Genomic DNA, 14,551 nt, shown 5'->3' on the forward strand with positions numbered 1-14,551 from the left:
GGACAGAATGAGTGGAAAATAAATTGAGAATTTCAAACATCTGACTACAAAACCACCACATAAATAGAACATCCCTGCACTCTGGGGGCTAGGAATGCCTGTAAAGCAGGTCAAAGAAAGATATTACCTATGGCTCTTCTGAGGAGACATACCGGAACTACTAATAAAGTAGAAAAGAAATTGCAGAGGAACTCCAGAAGGAATGAGTCCGACGGTCGCATCTTTCCATCGATACTAATCATCTTTGGGACTTCTGGAATGAGGCTTATAGCAGCTTTGAAAAAGGCATCAGCTGCAAGACATAAGAAAAGTCCATGTGTAAAAATTCTGGGAAAAATGCAGCTCCTTCTTTCATCTTCACACAGCCTGGAGTCCGGTCATGAGAGTTACATGGAAGTCAGGCCACGCTGAGGGCCCAACAGAGCAGGCAGGTCCCAGGAAAGGATTTCTGCAAACCGTAACTAGGTTGGTGAAACATTCCAGGGTGAGTGAGAGGACACTATTGTAGCCTCCCATATCTCCCTTTTTCTCTTCTTCCTTCTTTAAGCAATTTAGTCAAAGAACCTCAGTCAAACTGGCTTTAGATCATTAAGTGAAAAAAACAAGAGGCAAATTTTTACAGAAAGCCTAGAAATCAATCACCTGGGCTGAAAGTTTGACCTGAACTGGTTCACTGAACCCTCCCACTGACCATATGGGAAAAGTGCAGTCATAGGGCCAGCCCACTTCACAGGTGGGAAATAAGGTGCAGAAGCGGAAGTGATTGGTTCCAAAACTCTGTGTGTGTGTGTGTGTGTGTGTGTGTGTGTGTGCACGCGCGCGTACGCGTCGAGCTCAAATTTCAAATTTTGATCTGTCTGCATCTATTCTAGGGCACACCACATTCGTTAAAGAAATAACAATACAAATGTGAAGGCACATGCACCCACACACACAGTTCTAGAGACTTTTGAATAGGTAATAACAGTGCCACAGAATTAGTCGAGAAGTAAAGATATTTCTAAAAATATGAAATAGTCTGTAAAACTTTAAAAAAGATTTTAAAAGGTCAAAGAAAGGGAAAGGAAAGGAGAACAGAGACATGAAGAGAGAAGATAGGAGTGAGGGAGCAATAGGAGGATCGAGACAGGGAGAGAGGGATGGGGAGAGACGAAAAGATTGGAAGTGGGGGATAAGATACTGATAGAGAGTTCTTTCTAGAACTGCCAAAGTATTAACTGTGAGAAAAAGTATCAAGGTCAAACAAACAAAACACTGACCCGACAAATGAAATTTCAAGCTGCCTGACAAGACTGAATGTTTGTATGCTGCAAATACACTTCCAGTCTGAAACAATTTCTAGTGACATCAAGAGAACATGATACTGGCAGCTTCCTGGATGAAAGCTGGAGTACATCCAGCTGAGGGGCAAGGGCAACAACAATGCCTACACTCTGTGACAAAAGCCTATGCTTAATGAGAAGAGCAAGAGTATGCAGCCAGAGAGCAGGTTTGCCTTTTCTCCCTTCTTCAAAGGAAACAAAACACGTTACGGAAGGACTCCTCTCAGAGCTTTACATATGGAAGCTACCCCTGCTCTGGAAGCTTCTTTCCCAGCCTGTCTCTGGAACCCTGTACTCACAGCTTTACCACATACCCCTAAGCAAATTTATTAAGTGCTCAGTGTGAAGAGGCGCTCTCCTGGACATTGTGGGCACAGAAGAGAAAGTGATGACAAGAGACGATGACATAAGTGTGATGATGAGAACAAAGTTCTCATGCTAATCTCCTATTTCCTGGGCACCTGTGTCTGCTTTGGTCTAGGGCAGTGGTTCTCAACCTTCCTAAGGCCGCGACCTTTTAATACAGTTCCTCATGTTGTGGTGACCCCCAACCATAAAATTATCTTCGCTGCTACTTCATAACTGTAATTTTGCTACTGTTATGAATCGTAATGTAAATATCTGATATGCAGGATGTATTTTCATTGTTACAAATTGAACATAATTGAAGCATAGTGATTAATCACAAAAACAATATGTAATTACATATGTGTTTTCTGATGGTCTTAGGCGACCCCTGTGAAAGGGTCATTTGACCCTCAAAGGGGTCGCGACCCACAGATTGAGAACCGCTGGTCTAGGGGAACATAAAGAAGCTGATCTTGATCTTGTTGGGAAGAATGAGATTAAATATAAATTCTCTGGGAAAAAATACTTAAGACATTGGCTCTGATAGATACATATCCCAGAAAGCCAGAGGTTACAGGGTCTTTTATCTTGCCCTGAACAGTAGTAAATGGCACCATTCAGAGGATCCATAGGCAGTCCTAGGGGAAGGTATAGTTATTTCCATTTACAGTGAGGAAATGAGTTCAGAAGGTGAGTAGTCAGTTAAAGTCACCCAGGGAAGATAAAAGATTGTGCTCAGCAGAATTTAAAGACTATCACCAGCACCAAGCAAAATAATCAGAGTTGTGTTTCTGGAAATCATAGATCTGATAAGGGGTTGATATCCAGAATATATCAAGAATTTCAATAATAATAAAACAAGTAAACTAATTTTTTAAAATGGGCAAAGGACTTAAATAGACATTTCTTCAAAGAAAATAACACACGATCAAGAAGCATGTGAAAAGATGCTCAATATCATTAATCATTAGAGAAATGGAAATCAAAACCACAAGGAGATATATCATCTCATACCCATTAGCATGGCCACTGTGAAAAAAATAGTAACTAAAAAGTGTTGACAAAGATGGAGAGAAATTGGAACCCTTATGCACTGATGGTCATAAGCTAAAATGGTGCAGTTGCCTTGGAAAATAGTTTAGTGGTTACTCAAAAAATTAAACATAGAATTACCATCTGACCCAGCAATTCCACTTCTGGGTATATACCCAAATGAATTGAAAGCAGGGTCTCAAACAGGTACTTGGACATGAAGGTTCATAGCGAAAAAGTGAAAATAACTCAAATGTCCATCAACACATGAATGGATAGACAAAATGTGGTATATCCAGACAATGGAATATTATTCAGCGCTAAAAAGAAATGAAATTAATACATGCTACAACATGGATGAACCTTGAAAACATTATGCTAAGTGACATAGTCAGACAAAAGGGCAAATACTGTCTGATCCCATTTATATGTGGTACTTAAGAGTAGTCAAACTCAAAGACAGAAAGTAGAATAAAGAGGGGAATACAGAGTTAGTGTTTAGCAGATAAAGTTTTTGTTTGGTATGATGAAATGGTTCTGGAAATGGATAGTGGTGATGGTTGGACAGTATTGTGAATGTACTTAGAGCCACTGAACAATATACTTAAAAATGGTTAGATTTCCAGCCAAGATGGATGCTTAGATACACATTCTACGTCCCCCTCACAACTAAGAAGGAATTTACAACCACTTCAAAACTAAAAAACCCCAGAAAATCCAAACTACAGGGAAGTTTAGCAAAGCAATAAAGAAGAAATATTCAGCCAGAAAGGTAGGAGGGGTGGAGCCTGGATAGGGAGAATGAGGTGCAGGCTGTGGCAGTGGTAGTGGGACTGTAGCTGCAGCAAAAAGAACAGCCATACATTTTAAGCCTGGGAAGTGATCCCAGCCCCAGACCAGACCATGCAGCTTGTGGTTCCAGCGCCGGGGAAAACAGAGCCACATTACCTCTGACTATAAAAACCAGTGGGAGATTTGGGCAGAGGAAGAAACTGCTGGTCTCTCAACAGAGGCACCTTGTTTAGGACGTGAAAATGGAGAAGTGCCTGGAAAAGGGGCCAGTGCCAAGCAAGTGGCATTGTTCCCACTCAGGCCCCTTCCCCATATACAGCACCATGACTTGGTGAAACGGGTCACAGCACTGATGAATGCCTAAGGCTCCGCACCTTTACAATGTAATAGGAGCGACAGCTCTACCTAAGACACAGAGGCAAACACAGAAAGCTTTCAAGATGAGGAAACAGAGAAGTACATCCCAGAAGAGGGGGCAGATCAAGGTTCCAGTGGGAGAACTAAGTGACAAGGAGATAGCGAACCTAACAGGTGAGGAGATAGCGAACCTAACAGACAAAAAGATAGCTTACTTAACAGATGCACAGTTCAAAGTACTGGTAATAAAGATGCTCACAGACTTGACAGAAAAGATTAAGCATGACAGGAAATAAATGAAGGCTATACTAAGTGAAATGAAGGAAAAGCCACACAAAACTAGTGTGAAGGAAAAGAAACCAGGGCTCAAATCAACAAACTGGAATATAAGGAAGAAATAAACAGTCAACCAGTATAGAAGGAGGAAATAAGAATTTTTAAAAATGAGGAGAGGCTTAAAACCTCTGGGATAGCTTTAAATGTGCCAACATTGGAATCACAGGGGTGACTGAAGGAGAAGAGGAAGAGCAAGAAATTGAAAAATTATGGGAAAAAATAATGAAGGGAAACTTCCTTAATTTGGGGGAGGAAATAGGCATACAGGTCCAGGATGCACAGTGTCCCAAACAAACTAGACCCAGGGAGGACCACACCAAGACATATCATAATCAAAATGCCAAAGGTTAAGGATAAAGAGAGAACCTTAAAAGCAGCAAGAGAGAAGAGAATTACCTACCAAGGGGTACCTATAAGGCTATCAGCTCACTTCTCAAAAGAAACTTTGTGATCAAGAAGGGACTGGCAGGAAATATTCAAAGTGATGAGAGGCAAGGGCCTACAACCAAGATTACTCTATCCAGCAAAGCTAAATCATTTAGAATGGAAGGGCAGAGAAAGTGCTTCCCAAACAAGGTAAAGCTGAAGGAGTTCATCAACAGCAAGCCATTATTATATGAAATGTTAAAGGGACTTGTTTAAGAAAAAGAAGATCAAAACTATGAACATTAAAATGACAACAGAATCACAACTATCAACAACAGAAGCTAGGGAATGGAAACAAAGGCAAACTAAGCAGACAACTAGAATAGAAACTGAATCATAGGTATGGGGAACATGTGGAGGGGTGTCAACTGGGAGGGGGGAAGTGGGGAGGAGGAGGGAAGGGGGTGCAGGAATTAAGAAGAATAGTAGCAGGGTGCAGAATAGGCACAGGGAGGTAGAGAAGAGCTTACACTGTATATGCAGGACCTATGGACATAAACAAAGGGGGGTGGGACTCCCAGAGGGAGGGGGCGTGCTGGGTGGAGGGGAACAAAGGGAAAAGAAATAGAACAACTGTAACAGCATAATCAATAAAACATACAAAAAAAAAGTTACAATGGTAAATGTTATGTTATGTATACTTAACCACAATACAAACAATTAAAAAAGAAAAGCAGAAGAGCTGAACCTACTCAATATTACCCTCTTAGAGCACAGGCAGGCCTGGACTCCACCAGGTCTAGCTGTCTTCCTTCTGCCCAAAAAGCCTGCTGAATCATCCTAATAATTTCCACAGAAGAATGTTCAGGGTTAACACAAAATCTGATAGAAATTCATTGCTATAGTTGCTCAGTCACTTTGAATGTCACAGCCACACAGTATACATGCTCACTCAATGGCATCTACTGCCCCCACTGACTAGTACTGTAAAGTCGTCATTGTTCATGCATGGGCAATTCCAATCCACTCCCCTTGGCTGCCAAGTTACACTGATGTCACGCAAATGACTCTCATTATAATAACAATGGCCGAACTTTTTCCAGACACAGTGTGTGTGTGTGTGTAGACAGATATACCCGTGTGTGTGTGTGTCTAGACAGATATTCCCAGGCTGCACCTTAAATGTATTGAATCAGACTATCCAAGATAAACTTAGAAATATAACTAAAAAGTAAATAAATAACACACCTCTCACTCCTGCCCCCCACCATACAGTTTCCCTTCCCAGGGACAAAGAATATTACCTGTAACTTGGGTGTGCTCCTAAGACTACAGAAGCAAACACATTTTCCCTTTACCTTTCCTTCTTTGTTTTTACAGTTAACTCATATAACAGACACAATTTTGCCAATTCCCTCCTCCCCCACTTAACACATTTTAGTGATTATTCCATCATTGTACATAAAGTACATATTTCCTTCTTATACCTACAAAGTGGAATCTGGTCCATTTGCTTTTTCCTACAATGATTTTTTTGTGGTAAAAGACATAAAATTTACCATTTTAATATTTTGGTCTATTTCTTTTTTAAAACAAGCTTCTCTAGTGAATTTTATAATTCAACAGATTTAAAAATAATTGTTTTAAATCCTTTGGATAAATGCTAAATGTGACTTTCCAATGGTGAACTCTGAAAGCTTTTAACCTAGTGACTTTCAGTCAGAAGCAAACAGAAGTGGTCATCAACAGGGCAGGTTGCCTTGTCATTTCACATACACAGTGAAGAGGGGCCAGTGATACTGGTTAGATAGTTATCACTGAACTTTTGATCACTTCCTGTCTTGGATTTCGGACTCTTCTGTTACCAGCCTGGGCAATTTCAAAGGGTCTGCATAATACCAAACAAGCTTGATATTCCAAAACCTCCACAAGGGCATGAAGAAATCTAACACACCTCAAATACAAAGGTACTAAGATTACTGAAGGGTCACCAAAATGTATGTCTCTAAAAACACTGGGAGAAGGTGGGGTGTGCCTAAAAGCTGAAAAAAGGGGCTCAGTTCAAGATACTGGGTAAACCATACCTGAATGATCCATACTGCCTGGCTACCAGAAAAAACTGAGACAATGGTTCCCTTCGAATGAAGGCATCTTTACATTAACTAACTCTAGGTTCAGTTGGAGAAAAACTGAAAACAACCCAATAATAAGGAACTAAAGAAACTTTATCTGACACAGAGTGGAAATGATGTAATAAAGAGAACAACGTACAGTCACGTACTCATAATGACGTTTCAGTCAATCATAAACTGTATATGTGACGATGGTTCTGTAAGATTTTAAGGGAGCTGAGAAATTCCTATCTCCTAGTGACATTCCAGCCATTGTAAGATGGTAGTACAACACATTACAACTATACATAACATGCAGCACAGACTTGCAGCCCAGGAGCACCAGACTGTACAATATAGTGTAGTTTAAATGCACTCATTCTATGTTTGTGCAATGACAAAACCACCTAACAATGCCTTTCTTAGCACGTATCCGCATTGTTCAGTGACACATGACTATATATTTATGTTTTGTCATATAAAGATGTCTGATATATAACATACAAAGAGTTGTACAGCTCTATAGAACATGATCCTATCTTTACAAGAAAGAATAGTGCATATACTTACATGGGTGCATAAAGCACAAGGCAAGAGAATGCCAAATTACTGGTGTGATATAGGAATGAGTAGCCCCTGGCTGGTTTGGCTCAGTGGATTGAGCGTCGGCCTGCGAGCTAAGTGTCACTGGTTCGATCTTCCAGTCAGGGCACATCAGAGAAGGAAAACTCTGACCCCAAAAAACCTCCGCTGCCTTGCGGCATACCTCTTCAGGGGAAAGGCTAAGGGAGTAAACCCCGACAGAAAATCCGGAGCCGGAGTCCCTAAGGCGGTTCGACGTTGTAGTCAACACCGGCAACTCCTGCGGCGCACCTGAAGCCAAGCTGTATTGACTCCGTCTTTCCCTTGGATCCTTCAGCTGCGAAGAGAGGGGGGGTCTGCTGCATGGGCAACAGCAGACCCTCCATATCACCCTGCCCAGGCTCTGTAGCTTCAGCTTCACTGGAGAGGACACCCCAGCGTCATCGCAAGATGTCGATTCAACACGGGAGGAGACAGATACCGTGTCACTCCCGAGTCGGACTGCACAGCCATTCTCGGCGGTGCAGATAGACTCTTAAGAAGCTACACCATCGTCTCTCGAGACGGACGGCTGCCGACGACGACGATAGGAATGAGTGGTGGCTGAAGGTGAGGGAAGCTGGGATCTTCCACTCACTGCTAGGTTACTGTTTTAGAATTTTAATTTAAATTTCCAAAAATAATTTTTCTTTAGCATACAAAAAGCAATACAAGTTGTAAAATTTTCAATCACAGAAATGCAGAAAGTGAGACAGGAAGGTAGACAAGTAGATGGTCTGAGGAAACCTGAGAAGACTCCCCTTCCTTCTTTACCAGATCACGGCAACTGGGGATGGGAGTAGTTAAGCACTACTCACTACAGTGGACTCACACATTCCTGCTGCTCTAGGGGAGGGCCACCCTCCTTGTTTGTGTAAAGTGAGGCATTAAGCTGAGGGTGGCACACACATTCCAAGGCCTGTGGTGCTGCTTTGCACCCCACAGCCAATGGGCCAGAAAGATTCCTCTCTGATCAGCCTCCCCATGAAATGAGCCATACTTCAGAACTCAAGGTCTCTAAGCACCTCCAATTGCATGGATTCTTCTCAAAGAATTCTTCTTAAATGGTTTCACCCTGTGCTCACAGGCCTTTTCCAGCTCTTGTAAATAACTATGGGGCCGCAGCCTTCCACAACTCGCCCAACTAAAGGGCCTCCCTGCTGTCCGCTCTGCACACAATCTGAACAGGGTTCCGTGTTCTAAGAGACTAAAAAAACAGTAAGCTGGACAACTGTTGGAAAGCTTCAAAATGCTCCGAATTAAGGTGAGAGTTGCTCAATGTCTGCAAGAGCAAAAAACTGTAAGAGTCCAAATAGTTTTTAACAGGAATTTGAGGGGAAAAAAATAGAGGTGGAGGTTGAGGAGATAATTTTCGGCACTTCTAACAAGAAACAGAACACTGAGCAGCCGTTACAAAGAATGTGGTGGGTCTGTAGGGATGGACATGAAAGAATGGGAAGTGGGGGGGGAAGGAGTTCCAAGATTCACTGATCAGTGGGAAATGCACACTGAAAAGCACCGTAGAAGACACTATCTCATTTTGGTGGGTGTGGAGGGATGAAACTGTATATACAAGGATACAGATGAGGAAGGAAGGAGGACAGAAGAAAGAGGCAAGAGAATACTATGACAATGAATAAATTTTTTTAATGGATAGATAGAAAGAAAAAAATAAAGAAAAATATCTAAACTGTGAATAGTGGGGGGTTTTGAACGGGAGGAGACAGTGCAGATTACTTTTATTTTAGGGCTTAATAAGTTCTATATTAGTGTATATTGAAATTTTTCAAATGAATCTGCACTATTTTTATAATAAAAATAATTAAAATGTAAAATAACTATTTTTCAAGAGGATACAGGACAATTACCCAAACACCCTCCACACATAATGAACTCAGATTTAACCACAACCTATGAGAAGTTCATCCTTTCACATCCTTGCCATTGTTGATATGGAATATGACTCAGTACATGAATCACAAGAGAGGGTCAAGAAGCAATAATCAAGATTGCCTTCATAGACAGTGTTTTGTTTTGGTATTAGGTCAGTGCTAATGGAAATCTTTACTACTTGTCAGTCATAAACTCCCAGGGCTAAACAAAACCCCCAAGTAATCCACTCCACTCCCAGACAAACCTTCAGCTATCAAATGCCACTCTGGGCAACTCAAATGGACAGCTCCCAAAGCAGGAACTCTATGAAGGGAAACATAATAATTTCTTAAAATCAAATAACACAAAAGATTGAAGGACTCTCCTTATCCCTTAAAGATACTTCATAAAAGTGGGGTTCTGGCTTCAAGAATTATTCACTTCTCTTAAATTCTAGCAACCCCATTGCTAATCACCTTTACCAGTCTTCAACAGTTTTCATGTCTGGGTAAGTTTAGGTTTTGAATGACGACATCAATTATAGGAAACTACAGTCATACCTCAGTACTCATTGGCTTTGGAACTCATCAAACCTTGTATTCGTTGCATTTTGATGAGAGAAAAAAAGTTTTAGCACTTGGCACTTGCTCAGGACTTATCACACTTTTATGAGTTATGCCACTGCCCCACAACAGAAAAAGCTGCATCGTTCGGTACTCCTCGGTTTTGGCACTTGTAGCAAATTAAAGAGTACTGAGATACTGTATAAAATGCAAAATCGTTACATAGCCTACTGTGCCAGACTTTGTGTTAGGGACTGAACAACCCCCTCCCCCAACCTTACTCATGTTAAAATAGTAATCCTTAAGGTAGTATTAGGAGGTGGGGCCTTTGGGAGTGATTAGGTCATGAGGGTGGAGCCCTCATTAATGGGAGTACTGTCTTTATAAAAAGGACCTAGAGTCTTCTTACTCCTTCTCCCATGTGAGGACATAGCTGTCTATGAACTGGGAAGCCCTCAGCAGACACCAAGTCTGCTGAGAGCTTGATCTTGGAACTTCCAGCCTCAAGAACTGTGAGCAACAAATGTGTGTTGGTTGAGCCCCCCAGTGTGGTGCTTTTGTTACAGCAGCCTAAACTGATTAAAGCAGTCTTCAATAAAGATATGCTGTCACCAAGTGATAGGAGTACCTTTGGGTAAGGCCTCTTTGTCCAAATGGTCAAGGTATTATCCATAGGCAAGTTATCCATAGTGATCCAATACTATTTATTACTAAACTGTGTTTTTGTAATAGAACTTTTTACTGTAGCAGTTAAGTTTGAGCATTTTAGAACCACTATTTTGATGATACGTATAGACAGAGCAAGATTTAAAGAAATATGAATGCCCAGGGACAATTAAATACCTTATTCATTAATATATGTTATCAATGACAGCTTAATCTAAGCTTGATTTTGTCACCTGGTTTATGCAGAATGCCCTTTAAATTCCTGAGTATCAACACTTAATGTGCGAAATCCACAGAGCATATAAATGAGCTCTCTGCTTCAGTGGTACCCTCAGAAGGCACCTGGATGCCCTGCCTTTTTTATCTCTGAATTGCCCAGGGCTCTCACTGAGCCAAGTGTGCTCAGTGAAGGTGTTACCTGCCTCATGTCTCTGGGATACTGCAGAAATGGCACTCCAGCAGTCTGTGGATATTAGGCTTGGATTTCCCTAGGCAGAAAGGTTAGGTGTCCTTATCTTTATTCTGATTCTCTATTTCCTAATTAAGTTAACCTAATGTTCAGCCTATAATAATTGGTCTCTAACAACCACACACACACCCAGTATTAGAAATAAAACTCTGTTGTGGTTTAGAGTAATTAACCTAACGATGAGATGCACAGTGGTTGGCAGAGCACTGGAAGTCAGACCAGGCTACTTACCGGCTGATGCTCCTGGCAAGTAATGTCACACTTCTGTGGCTTAGTTTCCTCCTCTATAAGATAAACATCAAACACCTAGCAAATAATAGGTACAGAATAAAACTAAACTGCTTTGCCAGGTAGAGTTCTCTCATAAGTGAGGCTCCAAACTATCTTCCAAACTTTCCTCCTACTCATGTGTTTCTAGCCTCCAGGCCTTTGCCTTTACTGTTGCCTCCGCCTTGGATGTTCTCTGCCTTGTTTGAGCATTACATACCTCCCCATATCTTCCAGGCTCTTCAGTGCCACCTCTTTTGCAAGTTTTTTTTGCTGTTGTTGTTCTTCCAAACCAAGGGCCATTTCTTTCTCTAGAATATCCTGGCACATTTTTTGAACATGACATTTATAATATCCTGCCTTACATTACTGTAAATAGACTTGCTCCCCCTCCCTCCATATATGTAGTGTCTTTCAATGCATTCCTGTTCTAGCACAATGCTTGGTACAGTGGTTTACATGTAAAAATTGGCCAAGAAATGCTGGCAGGAGGAAGAAAATCATAGGTGTTTGCTATTATGAAGACCTGAGTAAACTTAAAGGGGAGACTCGCCCCTGTTCCTTTTCTGTGGATTTCATTGGTGGATGCCATCCACCATAGGTTCTTACACTCCATAAAGTGGATTGATCATACATATTTGGACGTGAAGATGGGAGATAAGCTTCATGCCATCTGCCCACCTGTGAATCGTTGCAGCAAAAATAACCTGCTTTGTTCATAACCACCAAGGTTTGAGAAAAGTCACATCAAACATATCCTTCAGAGGATAGTCTTGTCAATGGAACTAATAAACATGACTTAAGCATAAACCTTTGGCTTTGTAAGTAGATGAAGACCATTTTCCTCCTTCACAAGCCACTCCTAACTCTCCAGGAGAAGGAAATACAAATTTATTTTTCTCTGTCATTCTATTGGCCTGGCTACCTCCATTACCAGTGATGGTATTCAGCAGCAGTGGGCTTCATAACAGCAGGTTCAGCCCTTCCTCTCTGTTTCCCTGAGTTCCTCACAGATCAAACCAGCACAGCTTTATTCAGTGTGTCTATGAGCCTTGGCACACATTTGAACCATTTTTTTCCCTTTATTTACATATCTGAAAACAAACTATTTAAAACCAATTAAAAGGGACTTGATGTGAATATCTCCTGAATAGCAGTTATTTTACAGTTATGTCTATACCATAAAAACTATAGTACCATTTTACATTTATTAATGTAATTAAGAATTATCAACCATTACTACCATATGGTACCATTCATTCATTCAATATTTACTGACTACCCATGCAGTGGACAATGTGCCAGGAGCCAGGAATGCAGCAGCAAACACTACAGAGGATAAAAGCAGATAATTCTTTACATGTTTACCTGTTAGATAATAATAGCGACAAATACAATGAAGGAAAGTGCAAAGTGTGTATGAAAAAGGGGCTACATACTACATTGACAAGCTCAGGGAATGCCTATGTGGCAGCCTTACAAACTCAGAGACAGAAGTAACCACATGGGATGGTCTGAACAAAAAATTTCCTAATTAAAAGCAAGTCATGGAGGGTAGTCATGTCCTACGCCAATATCTTCCTTGACAAAGCTCAATCTTTACCTTAACTGAGCCTGTCTATTGTCTTTTTGCATCTAAGATTACATGTCTTTAGAATGTCAGAGTAATCCCCTTTTTCCATACCCCTCAGGGTATTTATCTCTCACCAGGGCAGCAACCACAGAACCTCTTATCATTATCTTGTTCTCCCACATACCATCTTATGTACTGTAAATGTTAATTATTAACTATCCCATACCCACCAATGTAAAAGAATTATGTGTCTCTTCATTTTACTCTTTATTTAACCCTAGAGATTTCCCTGCTTTGCTTTCTCTCATCTCCCTCAATTATCACCAGTGAATTTCATGCAACTTCCTTATGTCTTCTCCTTTGATTCTGATGTATATAAAACAAGGTGCAAAATTGCCATTATCTGGAGCATTTTCTCAATCTTTTGAGATTTTCTTACCAGCAACTGTCGTCAGTTTGACTTAAATAAACTCATAAAAATTCTGTGGGTTGGATGCTTCTTACTTTGACAAAGGTGCAAGGATAACTCAGCTGACAGGAAAACCTGACCTGAGTCTCTGTTTGGAAAGCGAGGAAGCCAAGGATGGTTTTCCTTAAGACATAGCTTATGAGCTAAGCTCTGAAAAATGAAGATCCATAAAATAAATAAAAAGTAAAACTTAAAAGAAGGGGAAGAGAATTCTATAGAAGGGAAAGCATTATTATTGATAAGAACAAATAATAGTCTTTTAACCACTATTTTGCTTTAATTGTTCTATTGTTTCAAGTTTGTAGAAACAGCAGATTTTTTATTTTCAGGATAATTCAGCAGGTAAATCTTTTTTTTTTTTTTTTTTTTAGGGAAAAGAAAAAGAATTGTTTATTTAACAGTTATATAGATTTAGTTATTTGCGGATTTCTGTTGTTAAGTCTTATGTTCTTTAAGACACCCATAAACACATATTCTTGCCGCCCCCCCCCCCCCTACCAAACCAGGCTAGTTTTAGGAAAGTCAGAGAAACCCTTCCCTACTTTCCAAACACAGTTCAGCTTTACCAGCAGCTGCCAATCACTCAAATCTGATTGGGGAGGTCCTTGTCTGTGTTATGGGGTCCACCAGCTTTTAATCCAGAACCTCGTGGATTCTCAGCCTTCTTATAAACTGCATAGTTAGTCCTTTTGTTATCCACATGGTCAGTCTGTTCCTTTTCAAAGCACCAAGTATGTCCCTTCCTTAACACTGCATCGTCAGTCCCAGTTAAATTCACACAGTCAGCCTCAGCCTCAGTCAAATCCGCACAGCCCGCTTCAGCAGGTAAATCTTGAAACCAAGATCAGCTTTCCTGCAGATTTCTCAAGGTTTTGCATATGAGAATTAAGCTGGCTTTCAGAACTCTGAAACCAAGGAGTTGTCACTGTATATAATATAGTTAATGGCTAAAACTCCATAATATCTTTTTGTCATTAGAGAGACAGTCATAAGTTAATATTTACTGAGCAGTTACTGTGTACCAGTGGGCCAAGTACTGTCATCACCATAGGTAGTTAGCTAATTATTAATAAGGAAAGGGCAGCAAAGGGAATTAGACATCGAGCTTAATACACTGGGGAACATGAGCCTGTTTGTTTCACCAGGAAGCTACAACTTCACACTCCAGGGAATCATAGTGTTGCTCCACCAAGTGGATTAACTCTCCTCCCATCCCTGCTCTGATAATGGAATGTTGTGGGAGGCCACAGGCGAAGGTGCTTGACCATGGAGGCCTGTTGGAATGACTAGGGGGTGGATCCATTAAAAAGCCTGAGAAAGCTTGGAAATTTGATTGGTTCTTTTGAAAAAGCACCCGGTTCATCCCAAACCCAAGCTAATATAATCC

At 40.8% G+C, this 14,551-nt stretch overlaps 1 protein-coding gene across 1 annotated transcript in view; it reads right to left on the bottom strand.

The window, feature by feature from the left end:
- Positions 1-14,551, bottom strand: part of VPS35L (VPS35 endosomal protein sorting factor like) — a 152,857-nt gene that overhangs the window by 23,683 nt on the left and 114,623 nt on the right. The window contains exon 27 of the mRNA XM_090279397.1: positions 153-292. Within this exon, the coding sequence (XP_090135523.1) occupies positions 153-292 (140 nt within the window). The remainder of the gene's footprint in view (positions 1-152; positions 293-14,551) is intronic.

Source organism: Furipterus horrens, unplaced genomic scaffold (assembly GCF_987537825.1).
Source record: "Furipterus horrens unplaced genomic scaffold, mFurHor1.1.pri manual_scaffold_5, whole genome shotgun sequence".
In the NCBI taxonomy this organism is placed as follows: Eukaryota; Metazoa; Chordata; class Mammalia; order Chiroptera; family Furipteridae; genus Furipterus; species Furipterus horrens.